Here is a 24,286-nt window from a genome sequence, read left to right on the forward strand (position 1 = left end):
GTTTCCGTTTGTGGTGACTGCTGACTGACATAAAGGATGAGAGATTAAATAGATCCTGGAATTTAGCCTGGTCTGGAGCAGGCTAGCTCCACAGAATAAATCTCCATGGTAATTTATACCATAACATCCAACTGCCACCCTATCCAGCTTTAGTGCAACCGGATCACGGATAAATTGAGCCAGGATCACCAAGATATCCCAGCTTAATCCCTTATCCTAGTTTTGTGCAATAGGCCTCTGTTCTGTGTAAAAATGAACACAAACTTGTTTGACTGTTTGCACTTTTATTATATCCTGCTTTTTCTCTCCGCCCACCCGCTCTCATACATGCGGAAGTTGCAGTGACAGAGCGAAACAGGTAGAACGTCTCGTCCTTACAAAAAATAGCTTCCTACTTTTCTTTTCTTTTTGTAACCATTTTTAAACGCTGAAGGTTTGCTGTTTTAAACACCTGAGCGCTTTTTAAGCATATTTTAAACTCCTATAAGAAAAATTTGCCGTTTAGTGAAAGTGAAAGTACAGCTTTAGTCGAACATGGCAGACTGCAGTGACGAGGATATCTCAGACAGGCCATCTCTTCTCGAGTCAGACTTAACGTGTCCTGTGTGCAAAGACATTTTTAGGGAACCCGTGTTGCTCTCGTGTAGCCACAGTTTCTGTAAGGAATGTCTGGAGGGCAGCTGGAAGAACCAGTCGACAAAGCACTGCCCGTTGTGCCGAAAATGTTGTGACGGAGAGACACCGATCGTCAACCGCGCACTAAACAACACTTGCGTGTCCTATAAAAAGGAGAGGAACTGGAGAACACCAGGTGCGGGGTTCGATGAGGTCATCTGTGGTTTGCACCAGCGCCCCTTCCAGCTCTTCTGCATTAAAGACGAGGGACCTGTGTGCGTGGACTGCGTGACACTACACCCTGGACACGAGCTGGTGCCGATAGATCAGGGCGTGCCTTTCTGCAAGGTGAGCTAAACTTTTCCCCCCACCTCCATAAGTACATCAGTGAACCTAAAGCAACTTACTTCATGTTACATCTGAAATGAATACTGACTTTTTTGGTGAAGTGCATAAATGCACTTTTCTAACATGCCATTTTTTTTATAGGAGGAGCTTAACTTGAAAATAAAAATACTGGAAAGTAAGCAGGACTCCTTCAAAAGAGCTAAAAAAAGATATAGAGAGACAATCTCCTTTATTGAGGTAAACCGATTCAGGAAACGTATCGAAGGCCAAAAAACTCAAATACAGTGAAATACAGTGTCTTGATCATTTAACCCCAATGCCCATTTCACTTCTCTGTTTTGTTACAGGGCCAGACCAAAGATGCAGAAACGCAAATCAAACAGGAGTTTGAGAGACTCCATCAGATCTTAAAGGAGGAGGAGACATATAGAATAAATGCTTTGTTAAGAGAAGAAAATGAGAAGAAGATTATGATTAATGAGAGTATTGACAACATCACTCGTGATATTTCAGCTCTTTCAGAATTGATTCAATCAGTAAAGAGGGAAATGGGAGCAGAGGATTTGACTTTCCTTCAGGTAAGACAGGTTTTTTGGAGGGGGGGGGGGGGTATCTTTTTACATGTGTACCTGATAATATTCGAAACTCACTAAACAAGACAAACATGTACAGATGTACGTTCTAGTTTATTTATGTATGAATTGCACTTTTGAATAAATTAATAGATTTCAGTTGACACTTAAATGTTGTACAATCAAGAAAAAAATGAAATAAATACAAAATATAACAATATAAAAGTTAAACAAGAACAGACTAATAAAACATTTAAAAAACTGGGATATCCAAACCTGATTTATACTGTCATGCAGTGTTTAGCTCCAACTTGCCTCAACACATCTGCCTGGAAGTTTCTGGTAAGCCTAGTAAGACCCAAGCGCCACAAGAGTCCTGAAAAGGAGACTGGAGCTTTAACTTTAACAGGATAGTTCACCCAACAACAACAAAATTCTGTCATGGGTGAATTCAGGGGGATTGGGACACTTTTTGCTATTGAGATGACTTGGAAAAAGTGTCCCAATCACCCTGAATTCACCCTAATTACTCACCCTCATGTCGTCCCTAACCCGTAAGATAATTTCTACATTTCCATAACTGTTTAATTCACAAAAAAGTTCAGGGCGTGTGATTGATTAGGTGGGAGTGTGGGCTTGATATATCGACTCTACTTCGCGCTCACTACTGCGCAGACTCGAGACCCAAGATATATTTGCCATATATGGACACTGACGGCTTTACTTACTACAATTGAAGAGAATAAAGGTGCGTCGTCCATCTTTTTTTACAGTCTATGGTAAGACCTTCATTAGCTGGATCAGGTGTGTTTAATTGGGGTTGAAGCTAAACTCTGTAGGACAGTGGCCTAAATTTCGAAAAAAAAAACATCAAAGTCAGTGGAGAAAAATGTACTTATTAGATGTAAATATTGTGGAAGGAGGAGGAGATCACCAATGTACGATAAGGCTAAGCAAGGCCTCAAAACATATAGCAAAACCTCACATTTAAAGGGTTAGTTCACCCAAAAATGAAAATTCTGTCATTAATTACTTACCCTCATGTCGTTCGACACCCGTAAGACCTCCGTTCATCTTCGGAACAGAAATGAAGATATTTTAGTTGAAATCTGATGGCTCTGAAAGGCCTCCATTGGCACAATGGCACGGTTCACTCTCAAGACCCTTAAAAGGTACTAAAGACGTCGTTACAAAGTCCATCTCACTACAGTGGTTCTAAAATAACTTTATAAATCGGCGAGAATAGTTTTTGTGCGCAAAAAAACCCTAAACAGCGACTTACATAGTGATGACGATTTCAAAACAAGGCATCATGAAGCTTCGAAGCGTTATGAATCAATGAGCCGAATCATGATTCGGATCGCGTGTCAAACCGCCAAACTGCTGAAATTTGGCGATTCAAACTGCTGATTCGACTCGCTGATTCATAACGCTTCGAAGCTTCATGATGCCTTGTTTTGAAATCGTCATCACTATGTAAGTCGTTATTTAGGGTTTTTTTGCGCACAAAAACGATTCTCGCCGATTTATAAAGTTATTTTAGAACCACTGTAGTGAGATGGACTTTGTAACGACGTCTTTAGTACCTTTTAAGGGTCTTGAGAGTGAACCGTGCCATTGTGCCAATGGAGGCCTTTCAGAGCCATCAGATTTCAACTAAAATATCTTCATTTCTGTTCCGAAGATGAACGGAGGTCTTACGGGTGTCGAACGACATGAGGGTAAGTAATTAATGACAGAATTTTCATTTTTGGGTGAACTAACCGTTTAACCTTGTAACTAAACAAGATATGGAAAATGAGCATCAGGTCATTGACCCCTTATCCTTCATTCAGCTCTTATAAGTGAACTTTTTACATTTTCTTCCACAGAACTTCCAGAAGCTAAAAAGACGGTATGTGCTTCTTGATTTTTTTTTCCCCCATATATTTCTTAGTTCTGTTGTGCTATGAATTACTCGCCTAAAATCACTATACTGTAGATATGTCATATTTGCTCACACTGATGCCCTTTTGCCATCTAATGTCCTTTAAAGTTGACATGAAGTGAAACGTTTTCTAAATTTTCCTATAGATCTTAAAGGGTTAGTTCAACCAAAAATGAAAATCAAGTCATTATTTACTTTGGCATTACTGTTCTAATGCCGTATGTCCTTCTCTCCTTTTCGGATCACAAAATATCTTGCTCATGCTCATCCATATAATGGCAGTGAATAGCATTTAGCTTCAAACTGATTTCTGGTGTCTCGTGCCATATATTCCAAGTGCTCAAGGGTTTGGTGAAAAGCAAACAAAAGTTTAATTTATTATTTAACAAAATCCTTTCCTTGTCCATTGGACTGCTGTGTATGACTGCACGTTCATGAGACTTTGTAGCACATAAGCGCAACACTTTGAGAAATCAATATTAATAAAAACGCAACAACAAAAACACTAGTAAATAATGACTTAATTTTCATTTTGGGTAAACTATACCTTTAAGGTGTGGTCACATTAGCAAAATTCCCACTGTCTATGAGTGTAGTGACGATAAACACAACTCTTGAAGAAGTCATTTTAAAACCAAGCAGCTTTCTGTTGGTCAATTCGCATGACCAGTTGAACCGGTTGCGAAATTTGCACGGGGAATTCTTTCGCCCTTGCAAAATTTGCCTGATTCCTATTAAAATAACTGGATTCCAACAAACAACGGTAAATGTGACTGCAAATTTATTGTGAACAATTCATCCGTGCATATGTTTCTTTTCTTTTCTTATCTCATAATGTAATTAAAATGTAACTGGACCTTCCAAAATCCAATCAACAAACGATAGAACCAAGTCCCTGCCCTATATATTTTTTTCTTTTCCGATAATCTGTTTCACTCCATTTCATTGTGACTTTCATTCTGCTTTGTGTAAGAGGGTAAACGTCTCTTGATGTCTGTCACAGAACCCAGTGGACTGGTGAGGATCCAAAGAAGGTTGAAGGAGCTCTCATTAACATGGCCAAGCATGTAGGCGCTTTGGGTTACAAAATCTGGGAAAATCTGCAGTCTCATGTCGTTTGTTGTGAGTGCACATTTCACCTCGTCTAAGATATGTGTAATATAAACTCAGAGAACTTTGTGGGTCACCTTAAAAAAAAATTTTGTCTGCAGTGCCTGTAATCCTGGATCCCAACACCGTCTCGCCTTGGCTCTCTATATCTCCTGATTTTTCCAGTGTGCAAGAGAGTCAGGAGAGGCAGTCTTTCCCAGACAACCCTGAGAGGTTTGATCCCTGTGTTTTTGTTCTTGGTTCAGAAGGTTTCTCCTCAGGGCGTCACCGTTGGGAGGTCTGTGTGGCTGACCACCCAAAATGGATCTTGGGAGTATGCAAGGAGTCAGTGGTTCGGAAGAGGAAGTTCACAGTGACAACCAAAGCAGGAGTGTGGACCATCGGCCTGAGTAAAGGGATCTACAATGCTCTGACCAGTCCACGCACTGTGCTGAATCTAGAGAGAAGGCCCGAAACCATCAGGGTTAAGGTCAATATGGAGAAGGGAGAGGTGTCCTTCTGGGATACAGGCAACAACAAGCACCTATGCACGTATAATGATAAGTTCAATGAAAAGCTGTTCCCCATCTTTGGCCCAGGGCTCCAGAGCACACCCATCAAAATCTTGCCTGCTAAAGTGAATATACACAAACAATGAGTAAACATGCTAACATCTTAGCCTGGTAAGGCTGAAGAGTCTAAAACCTCCACTAAAGTTGCTATACAGTTTTGAATTATATTGAGCCAAATTAAACAGAACTAGTGGAGTATTTTGGATCCAGTACAAGTTAAGCCAAGCAACAGCATTTGTGGCATAAGGTTTTAATGATTGTCATGTTTCTCCTTTTTCTTTAAAATATGAAAAATCTCAATCACAGTAAGAATCTTACAACAAATTTATAGTGATAATAATATATTATCAACATTATGGCACAAATGCTGTTGATAGAGCGTAACTTGTACTAAACTTGGAAAACTCCTTTAAATGGAAATTGCTGTTATATTATGCTAAAATTCAACTTGCATCATTAATGGTCTTTTCATGTAATGTGGGATTTACCATGTAAGGATTAAGATATTCTTTTCAATCTACCAAAAATATGAATGGCATCTTTATTGCTGCGATACACTATTGATTGTTAAGCAGAAAAAGTGTTTTAATCAACTTTAAATCTTACAATTAACCCTGCTACTGTTCAATGACAATGGTCATGTGACACAAGAACAACTCACTTACAAATAATCACTTTTTTTGTATAGATCTAGTTAACGATAACTGTTTCCATTTTTATTTGCCACTTAATTGTGTCGGGTATGTTTAGTTACATATGTAGTACTTTTTATATCAGTAGGGGAAAGGGGAAAAAATACTAAATTTGATGAAACAACAATAAATGATCTCACTAATCAGACTTGATGTGTTTCTTATGTCTCAACTGTTATTTCAGTTTTATGTCTTCCAGTCAAAAAAAGGAACACCCACATAATAGAAAATCTCAGATGTCACTAGGCTCATTTAGATTAGCTAAAATTGATGTCCAAATTATTGTGAAAGTGCATGTAATTTGGGTAAATTGTCAGAAGTGTGTTTCAATTCAGTTTTGCATAAAAACAGCCCCTATATGTTAAAACTCTGATTTAAGAACTAGTTTGACCATAATAAGTTAAACTTTTTAGATTCAAATAATTCCAATCTACATTTAGAGAAAAATATTATCAGCCTTAAAGAAAAAAAAAGTATAAACTTGTAAGTTTATGCAACCGACCACTGGTCTTAAATGTATTTTAGACTGTACATGTGTAAAAGAATGACAGTTACAGTGTTATCTATCTGAGTCTCGCTCTCATGCTTTCCTCTGCACTGAGAGAGATAACAAACAGGACTGCTCTAGGATTCATTTGCACGTTTAATAATATCATACTGCACTTAACACTAAAATGTAATGTTAAATAGAAAGACTCCTGCATCCCTGAGGTTGGGAGAATGAATAGAAGGGTGGAAAGGCTTGCTTAGTTTAATATTTAGACCCAAGTGTCCTTCATATTAGTAAACATGAGGTTGGAATATGTCAGTGGAAGCTGTAGCTCTTCTCTCTTTGGAGTTTGCAACTATAAAAATAAAGCAGTTGTTAGCTATGTGGGGGGAAAATACTTTTTTTTGTTTGTTTAAAGATAGTGTATGAAATGTTTTTAGTTTTGCTTTAGATATACTAGGTCTGGTTTCATCTGCACTGTTCATTATCTCAGTACTAACGTCATGGGAATAGTGTTAGATCCTCCACCCTCATCACAGACTGCTGGTGAAGCGGCTACATGAGAAGACCAATGAAGACATGCACCGGTAGGCTGATCATTTATGTTGTTCTTTTCAGACTTGTTTCATTTCTATTAGGCAATAAGACATTTTAAGACAGCAAATTTAAGTTGTAATTAAAAGAAAAATTGGAAGTAGTACTCAACATTGTGATGTTTGCTATTGTAGTAAGTGTCTAAGTAACACTGATGTCAACAAATATTCCCATTTACTTAATTGTCACAAGACAATACAAAATATGAATTCAAACCAATGGGTTGTTGAAAAATTTGAGCCCTGCATGGCATATAAACAGTAGGACAGCTCTTTTTTTTAGTCAGTTTACCCATATTTTATCATTTGAATATAATGTTACGTGAGGAAAGAGTTGCATGAAGATTCTTTGCTACCCCACCCATTCTTATCAGCTTATCTTTAGTCAGAAAATAGCGGGTAACATCATATTAAATAAATAATCCATTTATACTGTAGTAATTCCTTCTTGTTTCTCCAGTCATGATGGACGAATACATTTATGTTTATGACTGACCCTTACTCATCCCTGTAAACAGGCATGTTGATGTATTTATATGTGTTTGTGTGTGAGTGGGGGGGGGGGGGGGTCATATCTTTCTAAAACACTCATATCAATATCACACAAGCAGGACAGTGCAGGAGGGCAGGGCCTCGTATGCCTCATACAGACGTGTGCTGCTTTAGAACCATGGGAACATGAATGTTCTGAAGAGAATTTTAAAACTTTGCAACTTTTGCAGCTCATTGCCTGATGCCTAAAGTGGGGAAAAGGAAAAGTGGGTAAAACCGCCTGAACTCCACCACCAGAGGAATAAACAGAAGAGAAGAGAAAACTTTGAAAAACATGTTGCAGTGTCGAGTGAATTTCCTGGACGACACCCACTTTGTGTGGGAGCTGGAGGTATCTGAACAAAGACAAAACACTTTTTTTAATCAGGATCCTTCAAACAAGATTATTTTATTATAATAGAAATTAATTAAGTTTACATTTGTTTTGTTTTTAAGCATACATCTTTTGAAATGAATTGGGTTTATGCATACAAAAAGACGAAAAAAATTACCTACCAAGTATTATTATCTTAGTCAGTTATGTAAATGTATCTTGTTTTAAAGATGTTTAGATTTGTTTACAGTAGAAAAAAATTAAAGGACAGATTCAAAAATATATAGATACTATAATTAAAATGCACTTTTTTTTCTTGCACAGACAAATGCAGTGGGACAGGATCTCTTCAGTAAAGTTTGTGAACACCTTAACCTGCTGGAGAGGGATTATTATGGTCTGGTCATGTGGGATTCTCCTAGTACCAGGGTATTTATTTCATGTCATATCACATTGGCATATATTCTGTTATATTCAATATGTGACAAGTAAAAACCTATTTAAAAAAACAAAACAATTAAGGAATATTTTGTGTTTATTGATTCAGGTATGGCTGGACTGTGCTAAAGAGATCCGAAAACAGATCAAAAGTATGTGCTTTTCACATATACAGTATTATTTACGCTCTAAAAAATGCTGGGTTAAAAATAACCCAAGTTGGGTTGAAAATGGACTAACCCAGCAATTGGGTTATTTTAACCCAGCGATTGGGTTGTTTTAAGCAAACATTTAACCCAACTGCTGGGTTAAAACAACCCAATTGCTGGGTTAGTCCATTTTCAACCCAACTTGGGTTATTTTTAACCCGGCATTTTTTAGAATAGTGGACAGTGAAGATTCACATGTGCTTGCGTTTTCAGCCCCACATTTGTTCCCTGTTTGTTTGGTTTCAGGTCCAGAACCTGAATTCTTTTTCAGCATCAAGTTTTACCCACCCGATCCCTCAATTCTGGCTGAGGACATCACTAGGTACAACAAGAGACAAATGCATATAAAACATACACATTGAGCTAATTGTGTTGATATATTTGTGCATATTTTTCTTTCTGTGTTGACTGAACACTTGCTATTCCATGAAATTCTTTCAGATATCTCCTGTGTCTTCAGCTGAGAAAAGATATTCTGATTGGCCGACTGCCCTGTCCATCAGACATCTTGAATCTGTTGGGTTCATACACAGTTCAGTCAACACTTGGCGATTACGACCCAAATCTCCACAAGAACAACTATGTCAGTGAAATCGTTCTTGCTCCCAATCAGAGTGAAGAGCTGGAGGAGAGAGTGATGGAGCTGCATTCCACATACAGGTATCCTGTACCAGCAATCAGACACACATATATGTACAATAACACATACACAAAAACACACATTTGTATAATTTCTTTGTATATTACACAGATTCATGAGTTCTGCCCAAGCAGATATGCTTTTCCTTGAGAACGCCATGGGGCTTCCCATGTATGGAGTGGACCTGCATCCTGCCAAAGTAATTTTATTATAGTCAACTCAATTTAACCGTTGCTTAACCATTTTTAAATTATTTGGAATGTATTAAAGCAGCAGTTCACCCACCAAAAAATACATTTCTGCTATCATTCACCCTCTTTTTTACTAACATGTACGATTTTCTGCCTTCTGCATGTAGAACACAAAAGAAGATATTTTGAAGAATGTCTGTTATTTTGTCCATACAATGAAAGTCAATGGGGTCCAGTGTGGTATTGGACCCTATTGCCTTTAATAGTATGAACAAAAACATTCTTCAAAATCTTCTTTTGTGTTCCACAGAAGAAAGAAAGTCAAATGGCTTGAAGCGACTTTGAAGATGAGTGAATGTTATCAGAATTGTCATTTTTGGATGAACTATCCCTTTAACAGGGCATGAACAGTGCACATCTTTAGTATAATGTTTGATTTGTTGATAGGATGTCAGCGGTGCAGATGTGATGCTCGGCGTTTGCTCAGAGGGACTGATGGTATATGAGGATGAGATAAAAATTAAGACTTTCCTTTGGCCCAGTGTTCTTAAAATCTCCCACAAACGCAGCACCTTTCTTCTCAAGATGCGTCCTTCTGAGGTATTCACACTAGCTTTTTTCTTCATATTATTTTATTTTTAGATTATGGATTGTTCTTGCTCTTTTGAAGTAGTGACAAGCTGATTGTGGTTAATTTGAACTTTTTCCATTTGACCTGATTTAGCAGGATGAGTCTGAAGGTGACGTCAGCTTTAGTTTGGCCAACTACCGAGAATGCAAACAACTGTGGAAATGCTCTGTGGAACACCATAGTTTCTTCAGGTGAGCCCATGTATGTATGTATGTGTTTTATGTAACCCAGTATGTATTCATCAATTGTTTTGTGTCCATGTGACCATGAGAAACACAAGGGGGCGCTCCAGACAAATGTATGCAAATACATTCTTTGAAACAAGACTTATTTGAAGACGTATTTGAAACTCTTTGGGATGTTTCAAGAAATACGACTATACCTCTGAATGTGTTTTTCAGAAACCGACTTCAAGACACAAAAGCAAAACGGCTCCTGACTTTGGGTTCAAGGTTCCGCCACCAAGGCCGCACCCAGTCTGAGTGTCTGGAGGCCAGTAGCAACATCACGCGAGCTCCTCCAAGATTCACACGATATATCCTCAAGAGAAAAGGCAACCTTTTATTTATTTATTTATTTATTTTCTTAGCTTTAGTTGTAGTTTGTTTGATTAGATATGTAGTTCATTTAGTAGATTTGTTTCTTTTTCTTTAGTTTTTTTTATAGGTCATTTAGTTTTTAAGATTATTTATTTATTAAGGATACAAATGATTGACATTAAATGTTTTTTTGTTTTCAGCAAATGAAGAAATACTTGATATTCTAAAGCTACCAGTTAGAGCTGAGTTTGACGACTGGTTCCTGGCCTATGGTCCGGACAAATGGCGCATTTCTACATCAGGTAAGCATGGTCCTATGGCAAATTGAAATAATGTAATCTGACTGAAACAACTGACTGCACTATAAATATTTATCTACCCTCAGAATCACCTTTATGATCACAGAATAGTAAATAAATAGGCCGGTCTTGCTCTTGCCAGTTGACCACAAAAAATACATTTGGGACAAACACACATTATTTTAATGAATGATTCTTGTGTTTGGACAAATACATTTCACTGTATGATTTTTGGTTCCTTTTTGAAAAATGCGTTCGTTATACCATTAAAAATATTTCTCATGAACTGGAAAAATCCTGTACAGATGAAGTGATGCTGGAAAGCCAAAAGCTTCAGGAGTGGAAGCATCATGCAGATGATTGGTGTGTCCTCCTTGACGGCAGCCCATGTAAGTCTATTCTAATGCTTTCAAATGCTCCACTGTGTACAATACATTATCGATAGAAAAGCTTCAATGTGTGCTGTAGGTGCCACACACCCATGCCTAGCTGAGCATGCACAGACTCTGGAAAATATAATGATATAATTTGGGAAAAATAAATTGACAATATAAATGTATAAAATAAATAATTATTAAATATTAAAGGACTTTATTTTTTTATTATTATAACTCCTAAAATTGCATGGGTTAGTTCACACAAAAATGAAAATTCTGTTATTAATTACTCACCCCCATGTCGTTCCAAACCCATAAGACATTTGTTCATCTTTGGAATACAAATGAAGATCTTTTTGATGAAATCTGAGAGCTTTCTGTCCCACCATTGACAGCAACGCAACTGCTAATAAACCCCCAGAAAGGTAGTAAAGACATCATTAAAGTAATCCGTGTTACTGCTAGCTGCACAAGTGCTTTGTTTGTGCAAATAAACATAATATAACAAAATATTAATTAGTTCAAGATGGACTGATCAATTTTAAGCAATAAAAAAATAAAGTTTTTTATTTTTTAAATAGTAACACTTTTAGTGTCCTTGTTACATATGTTACATGTACTTACCATAGTAATAACAGTAAACAATGCATAATTACATGCAACTAACCATCAACCAAACCCTTTTCCTACCCTAACCCTTTAGTAAGTACATGTGCTTAATTAATATTACTCGGTACTTAAATATTTGATTGCTCTGTAACAATGACACCGTAAAATAAAGTGTAACCAAAAAAATTAATCTCCAACGCATGTTCATGAGAGCACCATGACGCATGCGTTCTGTGTTGATGCGAGAGTAGGCGTTGTTGGGTGAACGCACGCTGGAGATTAATATTTTGTAAATAAAGTGGTAAATTTTTTTTTTTTTTGGGCAAACAAAGCATTCGCGTCGCTTCATAAAATTGAGGTTAAACCACTGGAGTCACATGTTTCTGGGGCTTTAAAGTGGTACTTGCATATGCTGTCAATAGAGGGACAGAAATCTCACAAATTTCATTCAAAAGATTTTAATTCGTGTTCCAAAGATGAACATAAACCTGAGAACGGCATGAGAAAATGAATGACAGAATTTTCATTTTTGTGTGAACTAACCCTTTAACAATTGATAATTGTTCATTCTGGTTTTGGTATAAGCTCGTTCCAATGTCTGGAGCTTGCACCCAATTTAGGCTTTCTCACTTCTGTCCACATGCCAAAAAGTCAAGCTCCACCACTGGTTATCAATCAAATTTGTTGACATAAGGATAAAAGGGCGAGCTGGGCTGCCATTTTCCATAACATACAAGAAAAAAAGTCCCTTTGGACTGATCTGCGTAAATAAATATTTTAGTTTCCATTAAATCTTGCCATTTCCTGAAAGAAAGTGCTATGATTGACTTTAATTTTGGTTAATTTTGTTCCAGTTTCACTCTCAGGCGTCCAGCAACCTCTTCAGACTGAAGAACAGAGAGAAGACGTGGAAGTCATTGAGGGGTCAGACGAGCAGCTCACAGAAGAGCTTGGGATAAAACAATCATATAAAATTCAGCTGGTCCAGGAGGAGTCTGATATTATTGAGAAAGAGCATCCTGATTTTGAATTAATGAAACCTCCAAAGGAGACACTGAAAGAGGAAGTATTAGAGGTCAATGGAGAAAGGACACAGAGGGTAGTAATCACTAAACAATGGACACAGGAGTTCAACTCTTTGGTGGAATCACAAGTAGATGTAGATAAAAAGATAGAGAGGGTGGAGATGGTAGAAAGACGTGTAATGGTCACTGAAGAGAAGAAATTTGGTTCTGGGGACACTTTTGAGAGACTGGAAATCTTGGAGCAGAGACTGGAAGAGGTGGAGGCTATCGGGCGAAAGCTTGTTGAGGTGGAAGAACTGAGGGTTGGATTACAGGAAGTGGAAAGTTTGGAACAAAGGTTGCAGCAAGATGAAAAAGAGGAGCTTCAATGGGTGGAGACAGATGATTGGTACATTTTACTAGATCGCAGGCCATTGATGCTTACTCCTACTCCCACAGGTATGTCATGTGATCAACCGTTCAGCTATCACCAGACATTTTGTTCATTGCTTTTTCATTAAATACAAGTTCATTTGAAGAAGCTAATTGAAGTGCCTAAGGTGAAAAATCAATTTTTTTTCAGGAAGAGTTAAGGAGGACTTGCAACAGATAGTATATATCCCCAAACCAATGAACAACGATGATGATTGGTACATTCTATTGGATGTGCTACCACAAACCATGGAGATATCACGCCCCCTTGCAGGTATATAAAAATACATTTCTCTTTTAAGTACACAGCTTAATGAAATACTCTATTCTGATTGGTCCGCTGCACCATCTAGTAGTCAGATATGTCATATTTACCATTGTCCAACTAAAACAATTAATTTCATGTCTCTCGTATCACACTGCAGACTGATGGCATCTTGCTTATCAGTTATTGATTGTAGTGACTACTGAATTTGGAACTGCATACTACTATTAAAGTCAACATGACATGGTAGTTGCAAGTTAAACGGCTTCTCGAACAAGAAAAAATTCAGGGCGGGACTTGATTTCGTCCATCAGGAATTGATTTGATCGTTGGATGGTTGTGGATTGTTTTTGGTCGATGTGAGTGACAGGTTGTCCCGCTCTCGTGCCAGTAAACACGTCCTCAGAGAAGAGATGTCGATGCAAGTGGGAGAGGAAGTTATTTTGATTAAAGATTACAAGGGCACATGAATTTTAAAAAGGATACACAGATAAATCATGTATAATAAATACTGCAATATTCCCTAAAAAACAAGAATTGTCAATTATGATTTCATGCTGACTTTAAGGCCCGTTCACACCAAGAACAATAACTACAACAATAAAGTTTTATTTATCGTTCTAATTATATGACAATGGTGTAGTCCACACCACAGCACTAACAATAATGATACAGAGAATCATTGGAATCTTTTTCAGAAGGACTTTTTCCAGCTTATGAACGGTAAAAAACATTGACAACCAATCAGAATTAAAGTAGGAGAGCTCTTAGTGGAAGAAAATAATGGATTTTTTTTAAAATATTGTTTATAAAAAAATTATTGCTAATAAAAATAATTGATTAAAAATTAAAAATAATTATAAAATAAATAATTTAAGTTGAAATAAATATTTCATGTTGACATTTATTTGGTAAGTGTCTACATTATCCCTTTTATATATATATATTATATATAAGATACATAAGATATATAAGATGTTTACCTGTGAGTAACAGCAAATGTTCTTCCTGAACTCCTTTTATTATAACACTGGAAACATGCATAAATATGATTTGAAATGCTTCTCAACAAATGTCAACAAACCATTCAAATGGATTTCTGCTACCAGATGTGAGCAGCTCCGTTCCTGAAGAATGTCAGGCTGAAGAAGAGAAGAGAGATGTAGAAAGGAAAATACAGCAAGAGGTGGTGCCGCCGGAGGAGCCAAACACACAGACTAGAGAGGAGGTGATTCAGAGCGGAGTGAAAACAGAGGAGGTACAGAAAGAACAACAGGACCCGGTGATCGTGGATCGTGGGAGACCACAGCCAGTTGTTCTTGAGCAGAGAGCAGCAGAGCCTCAAACAGACGAAGACGACGACTGGTTTGTCGTTTTGGATGGTTCTCCTAAAATATCAGGTACATGCTCTCACACACCCACTATCATGCACTCATGTAAAACACACAAGAAATCAATATTTGTGTGATGGATTGTGTTTGTTGCAGTGCCCTCTGTAGAGCTGTATGAAGAGACCAGAGAGGATGTGAAAACGGAGCAGATAAAACAGGTGGCAGTGGATTATGGGAGACCACAGGACGACTGGTTCATCATCTTTGATGTTTCTTCTAAAGGATCAGGTACACACTACCATGTTGCTTAGTGTGAATTCCCTCAGTGTCATCATATTTGAACAATATTCCTGTCAACAATATCAAGTGTAGTTTATGGTTATAGGGTTTGGGTAAGGGATAGGTGTTGATTCAGAATCTATATGTGTGTGTGATATTATATTATAAAATATTATTACGATTTATTTTTAACTTATATCCTAAATTATTATGAGATATATTAATTAAAAACACACTTATATTGATGGCATTTCAAGCATCATTGCCCATATAATGCAATCACACAAATCAAACCATATATAACATACAAGAAAAAACGCACAAGTCCCTCTGGACTGATCTGCGTAAATAAATATTTTAGTTTCCATTAAATCTTGCCATTCCCTGAAGGAAAGCGCTATGATTTACTTTCATTTTGGTTAATTTTGTTCCAGTTTCACTCTCAGGCGTCCAGCAACCTCTTCAGACTGAAGAACAGAGAGAAGACGTGGAAGTCATTGAGGGGTCAGACGAGCAGCTCACAGAAGAGCTTGGGATAAAACAATCATATAAAATTCAGCTGGTCCAGGAGGAGTCTGATATTATTGAGAAAGAGCATCCTGATTTTGAATTAATGAAACCTCCAAAGGAGACACTGAAAGAGGAAGTATTAGAGGTCAATGGAGAAAGGACACAGAGGGTAGTAATCACTAAACAATGGACACAGGAGTTCAACTCTTTGGTGGAATCACAAGTAGATGTAGATAAAAAGATAGAGAGGGTGGAGATGGTAGAAAGACGTGTAATGGTCACTGAAGAGAAGAAATTTGGTTCTGGGGACACTTTTGAGAGACTGGAAATCTTGGAGCAGAGACTGGAAGAGGTGGAGGCTATCGGGCGAAAGCTAATTGAGGTGGAAGAACTGAGGGTTGGATTACAGGAAGTGGAAAGTTTGGAACAAAGGTTACAGCAAGATGAAAAAGAGGAGCTTCAATGGGTGGAGACAGATGATTGGTACATTTTACTAGATCGCAGGCCATTGATGCTTACTCCTACTCCCACAGGTATGTCATGTGATCAACCGTTCAGCTATAATTTTGGTCATTGCTTTTTCATTAAATACAAGTTGACTTGACAAGCTAATTGAAGTGCCTAAAGTGAAAAATCCATTTTTTTTCAGGAAGGGTTAAGGAGTATGAAGAGACCAGAGAGGATGTGAAAAAGGAGCAGATAAAACAGGTGGCAATGGATTATGGGAGACCACAGGACGACTGGTTCATCATCTTTGATGTTTCTTCTAAAGGATCAGGTGCAAGCATTTACATACAACCACATTCAAGAAAACACATACATAAGCCCACATATCTAAACATACATTGTGGGTTGTGTTTGTCGCAGAGACCTTGGTGTATCCACAGCTGCCAGATCAATCTGTTGAGCTTTATGAAGAGACCAGAGAGGAGGTGATTCAGAGCAGAGTGAGGACAGAGGAGAAAGTGATTGAGGTGATGACCGTGAGCACTAAAGAACAAATAACAGTATCAGAGAAGAAGAGGACGAGCATCATACAAACCCCACAGTTTCCAGTGGTGCCCAGGGAAGTCGATGACGACTGGTTTCAGCTTTTCGACAAAGTGCCTTATGAGCAGAAGAGATTTCCATCAGGTGAAGTACTTCTTTCTGCTAGCATTATCACAATCAAATTCACATTTCGCAGTTCTGATATTTGTGTGATAAAGATTAATTTGTAAGAGAGATTCTGTCATCAGTTATTGACACTCCTGTCCCTGTATATATTTTTTTTTTTTGTAAACCTGCATTTTTTCCTTCCATGTAATAAATAAGATGAAATGTTGCACTGCAACTAAATGAAATAATTGGAAGTATTAAAATTACCAAAAAAAAAAAACTGAAATAAAAATATATTAAATCTATATAGAAATATATAAAAAAAACAAAAAAATTACAAAAGCACATAGCAAAATTACTAAAACTTAAAAATATAAAAATAGCTCATTCAAAATAAATATATAAATTATAAATATATAATTATTATGTATTTTATTAATTTTTTTATATATAATTATTAAATATATAAATAATACTAAAATAGTACAATTAAATTACATTACAAATTATTAAGAATTAAATTACTTAAATTATTAAAATTCAGTTATCAATCAATTTTTTAAATTAAAAAAATTTTGCTTAAACCAATTTTTGTTGTTTTTGTTGAAAGCATAAATCTAACAACCTTTCGTGAGATTTGGGCTTCAAACAGGACACACAAGTTTTGCCAGTGGGGTTAAGAAAAATAGTATTTGAGTACCATGATGGGATGAGTAGATAATGATAGAAATAAAGCAGAAAGCGAATTGATTTTTGCGCGGATGACTGACACACGTCAAGATCGCAGTTGTGGTGATTTTCACTGATAACGGATCGTTTCTCATTTTTAGTGTCTGTCACACCAGAGACTCGTGTTGTGTCTGTGTCTCCTTTGGAGGCTGAAGAAAAGAGAGCTGTGGAGAGGAGAAAAGAGGATGTGCAGATAAAACAACAGGAGCAGATGACAGTGAATTATAGAAGGCCAGAGCCACTTATTCTGAACCAGAAGGGAGTAGAGCCTGAAAGAGACAAAGAGGACGACTGGTTCATCATTTTTGATGTTTCTCCTAAAGGATCAGGTACACACACTCACACACAACAACAAATGCACACCGTAAACACATCAATGTATTCATCATACATTGTGTTTGTTTCAGTGCCCTGGTCTCCACTGCTGCAAGGCACAACTGTTGAGCTTTATGAGGAGACCAGAGAGGAGGTGATTCAGAGCAGAGTGAGGACAGAGGAGAAAGTGATTGAGGTGATGACCGTGAGCACTAAAGAACAAATAACAGTATCAGAGAAGAAGAGGACGAGCATCATACAAACCCCACAGTTCCCAGTGGTGCCCAGGGAAGTCGATGACGACTGGTTTCAGCTTTTCGACAAAGTGCCTTATGAGCAGAAGAGTTTTCCATCAGGTACAGCACCACACATGCCTTTAAACTCAATGAAAGGAAATTGAAAACCACATACTAATACATTTTAACATAAAACATTGTATACAATAACATTTAACAAATATTCTTAAATGCTTTTATTTTTTTTAAAAACATGATACATACTGTATTAACGTTAACATATAACTTATAATACTGGAAACTGTATAATTAAAAAAATGGCTAACACTTTACAATTCCATTTGTTAACATTAACTACATCGGTTAACATAAACTAACAATGAAAAATACTTCCAAAGCATCTATTAATCTTCGTTTAAGTTAACTTTTAACATTCACTAATACATTATTAAAATCAAAAGTCTGTTAATATTATTGAATGGGCCTGAGCTAATATAAATAAATGAATAATTTAACAAATGTTTGGTTTTTTAATGTTGGTTAATGCATTAACCAATGTTAACTTGGTTGTAAAAGGTTAGCAAATAAGGTTTTTACCCAAGACTAGTATCAAGTTTCATTATTACATGCTTTTCATTAAGTGCAAACAAGCCCCATTGTGCTTACTGTGCCTTTTTTCAGATGTCAGAAGCATAGATCTTGAGGTCCGTGAACCCACCAAAGACCAGAGAGTTCAGAGGGTGGTGGAGAAAAGACTGATCACTGAAGAAAAGAGAGTGGTCATTGACGATCGCAGAAAGAGAGCTGACGCTGTTCCACAGATGATCCCCACCGAGGTTCAGGAAGTTGATGATGACTGGTTTGAGCTTCTGGACACAACTCTTTCTGAGAAGAGGAGCGTCCCTTCAGGTGGGAACAATAGATGCATGTCTTATTCTCTATTCTATCCTGGTATTACTTCAGGTGAGAGTCATATTGTAATCAATAACACTCTTTTATGTTTGATCTATTGTTTCAGTTGCCACTGAAGAGCGCAGGATTAAAGAACAGGAGGACAGAGAGAGACAGCAGGAGATGAGAGTGAGAGAGGAGGAGAAGAGGAGACTAGGAGAACAAGAGAAGCGAAAACAGGAGCTGGAAGCCAGAAGAACTCAACCATCTATTACTCTGGCAACAGAAGTACAGCCTCAGATTAAAGCAGAAGACGACTGGTTCATTCTTTTTGATGTTTCACTAAAAGAAACAGGTACATACACATTTTAAATACATATATACACTACTGTTCAAAAGTTTGGGGTTGGTAAGGTTTCATGTTTTTGAAAGTCTCTTATGCTCACCAAAGTTACAATTATTTGATCAAATCTACAATAAAAATACTAATATTGTAAAATATTATTATAATTTTAAAATAGTTTTTATTTTTTAATTGTATTTTATTTTAATAAAAACATTTTTAATTTTAATTTAAAAGCTGATTTTTAGCATCATTATTCCAGTCTTCAGTGTCGCATGATCCTTCAGAAATCATTTTAATATCCCGATTTGGTGCTGAAGATGCATTTATTATTATTAATAAATAATGCAACAAAGTTGAAAACAGTTGTGTTGCTCAATATTTTATAGAAACAGTGATACTTTTTTCAAGATTCTTTAATGAATAGAAAGAACAGTAATTTTTGATCCATTTAATATGTCCTTGCTTACGTCTTACTGAATACCATATTTTTAGTGTATAAAATTTGAAAATATAAACAGTATGTCCCTTTTACATATAAAATAACAACATATAAGTGGGAAATTTCATTATTGCACAGTTGTCAACAGTCTTTGTCAACAAATTCTTATTCTCTACTTTCTTTCCCACTTTTTGGGACAAGTTGTCGCAGATGTCCTTAAAGTGGACAGGAGGGCTGAGGAAGAGAAGAGGAGAAGGGAAGAAGAGAGGAGGAAACCGATAAGAGTGGACGAAAGACCAAGGCCACCTGTACCAGAGAAAAGACCAGTAGAGCTGCAGACAGAAGTGGAGGACGACTGGTTTACCTTTATGGGCATTTCCCCTAAAGATTACAGTATGTATCACAAACAGAATCAGAAACACTTGATTATAAAAATCAATTAATATTTTCTAATGTCAAAACTGTTACCATGTATTCCTGAGCATCTCTCTTTCTCTGTCCCTAGTTCCCACTCTTCCACACACACCTGTTATATCCCCAGTGGCTTCGCCCAAACCCCGCCCACAAATCCCAGCTGACCAACCACTGACTTCCACTCCGACCGCACAACCCGTGTCCATTACAAAAACCCGTCTGGAGAGGACAAAAGACATACTGAACATCACACTGGAGTCTGAGGTTACAAACACACACATATTGCAAACTTCACATACACACACAAGAACAACAAGTACACAAGAACACAAGTTTCAATCCTCTAAAAATCATCTTTCTCTTAACAGGCTGAGACTGAGTCCATGCTCATGAGTAAGGTGAGATACTATTTCTATCTATTTCTATCATCTTGGTTATGTTCCTTCTTATTCAGAGCATATTAATCCATAATCTTGTTTTTTTTTTTTTCCTTAATCACAGTCATGGACAAAGATAGTTGAAGGAGAGAGCATTTATGTTCGTCACAGCATTCTGATGCTGGAGGTTTGTGAAGTGTGTGAAATGTATGGCTTGTCTACTTTAATGGTAATACTACTAAGTTAATCCTACTAATATGTGATCTCTTTAGGACTCTAATGTGTCCCAGGAGTTGATATTGAAGCACCAAGCCATCGTTACTGAACTTAAGCGTGTCTTTATGGAGGTCAAGCAAGATTTCGGACCCACTGAATGGGACAGACGTCTCTCGTCATACTCGCCTTCTGGCAAAGTTCAGCTCCATCAAGCCAACGGCGAGATACTCGTCAGAATGGGTTTAGTGAGTTACATACATGCATGTATACACACACAACTGCGCTTAACAACAAATTGTTAAAAATAGCAGTGGCTCTCAATCAGGGCCCACTATGTGGCTTCTGCAAACTTTTCCAGGGGCCCCAATAAGTCTACTTTATTTACATGTAGTGATATTCTTAACATAATCTTAATTAAAATGCTAAAATAAACTAAAAATACATACTGATACCACTTTTGAGTTTTTTTTTTAATACAACAGAAGTACCAGTGGCAAATATCAGCTTAGACAGGAGGGTCTGAATATTGTCTTGAACAAAAGGGGGTTTGTAGTAGGCCTGTCACGATAACTACTTTTTGTTTCGCGATATATCATCCCAGAAATAATTGCGATAAACAATATTATTGTCATTTTAAGACTATTTTATGCCACTGAATATACAATCCTAATATAACAGCTAATAATGCAAGTAGACCTACACACTTTCAAATGACAACCTTTTAATTCTTTAGATCATGGAAATTAAGGGTAAAAAATATATTATCTTAAATAAAATGGAAATTTATATGTGCAGCGGAACAGGGGATTGTGGCTTTGAAATCGAGTCCATTTGGGCTTATTCTTCTAAACTGTCTGTAGTTGTCAGGAAAACACTATAAAGCCAGAAATGGCTGTTTTTTTTCACCTGTCGATAACCGCTCTGTGTATGAAGGAACTACCCCATAACCACTTTCGCCTCCGTCCAAAAAAAACATACACGATGACAGCACAATCGAGTAAAATGTTGTTGACATTCATTATCATGTAAACATAATGGGCGATATATTGCATCACAAAAATTATTGATTATTGCCACAGGCCAAGTTTGTTGTCAAAAAGGTTGAGAACCACTGATATACAGTATCTAGATGTGAGAGAAACACAGGGATTTCGGGACGGATCCAACCTCAAATAGCTTTATTGTTCCACCTTTAATATCAACACACACACACTCCTGTTTTTAAAACATTCCAAAAGAAATCTGTTTTAAATGCTTTTTAGAAAAGACTGTATGAACCAATTGTGACTGTAAAATCTTCTTTTGCAGATTGAAGATGATGAAAAAACAGTCTTGCTGCGCCAACAAGAAACAATATTTGCAATAACTGCCTGAATGTTTGATTTCTACGCACTTGCATATAATCACTGCTAAAACATTCAAGGATGAATATGTGGGGGAAAAAAAACAAAGCTTTGCATGTTTTATAGAATATAATCCTTGTTTGCAGTTTTCATTAATTTGATCAGTGTAATTTAAGATTGTTGATAGTTTGTTTACTTGTACACTGGTGATCATGTCCACATTGGTATATCCGTTGACACCATTGAATTTGTATAGACCTTCATGCTAAAAATCTAAATACAAATCTCTAATTTAGTTTAAACTGCTTACACCTATTCGATTATAATCAAATGGAATAAAAGCTGTCCTGTGCACTGCCAAATTTGAGATGTTTGTATGTTCAGTATGTGGCACACTGTCCATTTCTAAAAAAAAATAATTGGCGTAAATCTAAGAAAATAATAAGAAAAGAAAAAATGAAAATTATGAAAAATAAACTTTATTCAAGCCTCCAAAAAGAATTCTAATTATTTAAAAAAAAATTTAACTTAATTTATAAGTTAATTTATCTTGTTTTAAGGATGTTTAGATGTTTTACTATAAAACAAGACTAAATTACTAATAAGCAGGTGAGCAGGTGAATATCTCTGAAAACCTATTTTCCCCCTTTGACGTTTGTGATTTATACGTTTCTTGCAAAAAATGTATTTCATCAGATTACATTTTGCCCTCCAAAATACTGTAGTTACATCATCCACCAGCAGGGGCTCATTAAACCATGCTAACCAGCCAAAGCTTCATTCCTGGATCAGTATACTGAGCTGTTGAAAAGACCATGTTCTACTGTTCTTCTACTGGTTTTGCAGCAATCATACAGTTCAGGATTGACCAACACTGCTGTATGATTGCATGTGACTGACACCCACTGTGCGCTGTGACTTCTAGAAGCTTGTCTTCCAGGCCGTATGCAGAACAGTTAAAGGTGCAGTTAGCGATTTCTGAGAAATGTCTAATTTTAGTATTAAGTAATCAATTTAAGCTACTTGCAAATAATATTTTAATTTTATTTTAAAATATGCACACATTCACTCTTATTCTTATGTATATCTCAAAAACACAAAATGGTTCTCGTCTTATCACATTGTCATGAATTACATAAATCATGATAGGATAAATTCAATTCAATTACATTTTTCTCCAAAATTTCATCACTTGATATTATTGTCGGTTGTTAAACATTTCTATCATAAAACAGTTGTCAAATATTAAATGCTTAGCACTCTTTCACACTGGTCTTCTGTGAACAAGACCCGCCTTCTTTGATTTGATTGGTCATCTCGTTCATTTGACATTGGCTGGATCCCAAATGGCACACTTTTATGCACTTTCTGGTCTTGTGGAATGGCTGCCGCGTGCACATGTCCATTAAGTCCACGAGACCGTAGGGTGTCCCATTCATAATTTTAGGTTTCAGAAGGGTTCTAGGTTTCGAGCACCCCCTTTGTGGCCGTTTTGCGCCCTCGATACGCACTTCAGCTGAGCCAAGCTACACAGAGGACTTTACCCGGCAATCAAAGCGGCATTACGTCACAGAAGTGCGTACTCAGAAGAGTTAGAATGCAACAAAAATTTTACTTTTAAACATTTTTTAAAACAGCTTCACTCATTCTCCCCACTAAAATAATAAGATAAGACACATACAATGAAGAAATAATAAATCTTTTTTATGTGAATTTTTTTATGTGAATTTTTTAAATTGTGATTTTAGCACAAAATCACAATTGGCTCTGATCTGAGGGGGCAGGTGCCAGGAATTGCTGCAAATATAGTTAAACTGCTGTCTGTTCTGCTTAAACACATTCGAAGAGATTGACTGCGCGGAATTGTTTGGAACTATTGAGCGCTCCATGAACCACGTGGCCGCATGGCGGAGAGAACGAAGCATGTCGCAACTCAACGGCTCTGAAATACGCAATGCAACACAGGCACCTCCCCCCTAATGAGTGTATACGCCCCTTACTGCTTTCCCTTCAAGTGGTCTCAATCGGTCTGATCCACTTTCAACAGCATTTCTCAGAAATATATTAAACACTATACTCTAAAAATTGCCCTTTTTAGTGTATAAAAGTATACTTTTAATATTAAAACTATCTATTGTATTAGATGCCAAGACAGTATGTAAAACTATGTGAAAAAAAGTATTTAATAGGCTACTTAATCAAGAGTGTAAACACAGCTACAAGCCAAGTATATTCAGAATACTTTATACTTTTCAATATCTCAAATATGCCAAATAGACTTTTCAGTCAGTGTAATTTTAAGTATATTTCTGAGAAGTACATGAAAAATAGACTGAAAGTAGGCTATACTTATTTTCAGTTTAGA

The 24,286-nt window shown here is 36.7% G+C and overlaps 2 protein-coding genes across 5 annotated transcripts; both read left to right on the plus strand.

Moving 5' to 3' along the window:
- The first annotated feature begins 387 nt into the window (after positions 1-387).
- trim35-28 (tripartite motif containing 35-28) lies at positions 388-5,962 on the plus strand. The gene is made up of 6 exons (XM_079837727.1): positions 388-963; positions 1,105-1,200; positions 1,311-1,541; positions 3,407-3,429; positions 4,466-4,584; positions 4,674-5,962. The coding sequence occupies exons 1-6, from the start codon at positions 535-537 to the stop codon at positions 5,207-5,209; spliced, it is 1,434 nt and encodes a 477-aa protein (XP_079693853.1). The 5' UTR covers positions 388-534; the 3' UTR covers positions 5,210-5,962.
- Positions 5,963-6,796: 834 nt separating this feature from the next.
- Positions 6,797-22,414, plus strand: epb41b (erythrocyte membrane protein band 4.1b). Of its 4 annotated transcripts, none has more exons than XM_079837723.1 (29): positions 6,797-6,892; positions 7,621-7,781; positions 8,088-8,192; positions 8,311-8,353; positions 8,657-8,732; positions 8,852-9,070; positions 9,162-9,249; positions 9,689-9,841; positions 9,966-10,063; positions 10,274-10,425; positions 10,612-10,713; positions 11,016-11,099; positions 12,551-13,159; positions 13,284-13,406; positions 14,507-14,797; positions 14,885-15,016; positions 15,442-16,050; positions 16,167-16,295; positions 16,385-16,651; positions 17,446-17,673; positions 17,752-18,015; positions 18,577-18,804; positions 18,914-19,141; positions 19,773-19,964; positions 20,077-20,249; positions 20,354-20,383; positions 20,487-20,549; positions 20,635-20,823; positions 21,887-22,414. In XM_079837723.1, exons 2-29 carry the CDS (start codon positions 7,725-7,727, stop codon positions 21,950-21,952), a joined length of 4,998 nt encoding a protein of 1,665 aa, XP_079693849.1. In that variant the 5' UTR covers positions 6,797-6,892; positions 7,621-7,724; the 3' UTR covers positions 21,953-22,414. The 4 variants fall into 4 exon arrangements, with proteins under 4 accessions (XP_079693849.1, XP_079693851.1, XP_079693852.1 ...); XM_079837725.1 differs by having other exon boundaries at positions 6,841-6,892; positions 9,969-10,063; XM_079837724.1 differs by lacking the exon at positions 6,797-6,892 and having other exon boundaries at positions 7,590-7,781.
- The last annotated feature ends 1,872 nt before the right edge of the window (positions 22,415-24,286 follow it).

The sequence above is a fragment of the Gobio gobio genome, assembly GCF_949357685.1.
Source record: "Gobio gobio genome assembly, chromosome: 15".
In the NCBI taxonomy this organism is placed as follows: Eukaryota; Metazoa; Chordata; class Actinopteri; order Cypriniformes; family Gobionidae; genus Gobio; species Gobio gobio.

What these genes read in the sequence shown, in the direction of transcription:
- trim35-28 (XM_079837727.1), top strand. Translation starts at nt 535, where the DNA reads ATGGCAGACTGCAGTGACGAGGATATCTCAGACAGGCCATCTCTTCTC. An exon ending in AGACAATCTCCTTTATTGAG is followed by an intron (nt 1,201 to 1,310) that starts GTAAACCGATTC and finishes GTTTTGTTACAG; the next exon opens with GGCCAGACCAAAGATGCAGA. An exon ending in TTCCAGAAGCTAAAAAGACG is followed by an intron (nt 3,430 to 4,465) that starts GTATGTGCTTCT and finishes TGTCTGTCACAG; the next exon opens with AACCCAGTGGACTGGTGAGG.
- epb41b (XM_079837723.1), top strand. Translation starts at nt 7,725, where the DNA reads ATGTTGCAGTGTCGAGTGAATTTCCTGGACGACACCCACTTTGTGTGG. An exon ending in TGTTTCTCCTAAAGGATCAG is followed by an intron (nt 17,674 to 17,751) that starts GTACACACACTC and finishes TGTTTGTTTCAG; the next exon opens with TGCCCTGGTCTCCACTGCTG. An exon ending in TGTTTCACTAAAAGAAACAG is followed by an intron (nt 19,142 to 19,772) that starts GTACATACACAT and finishes TTTTGGGACAAG; the next exon opens with TTGTCGCAGATGTCCTTAAA.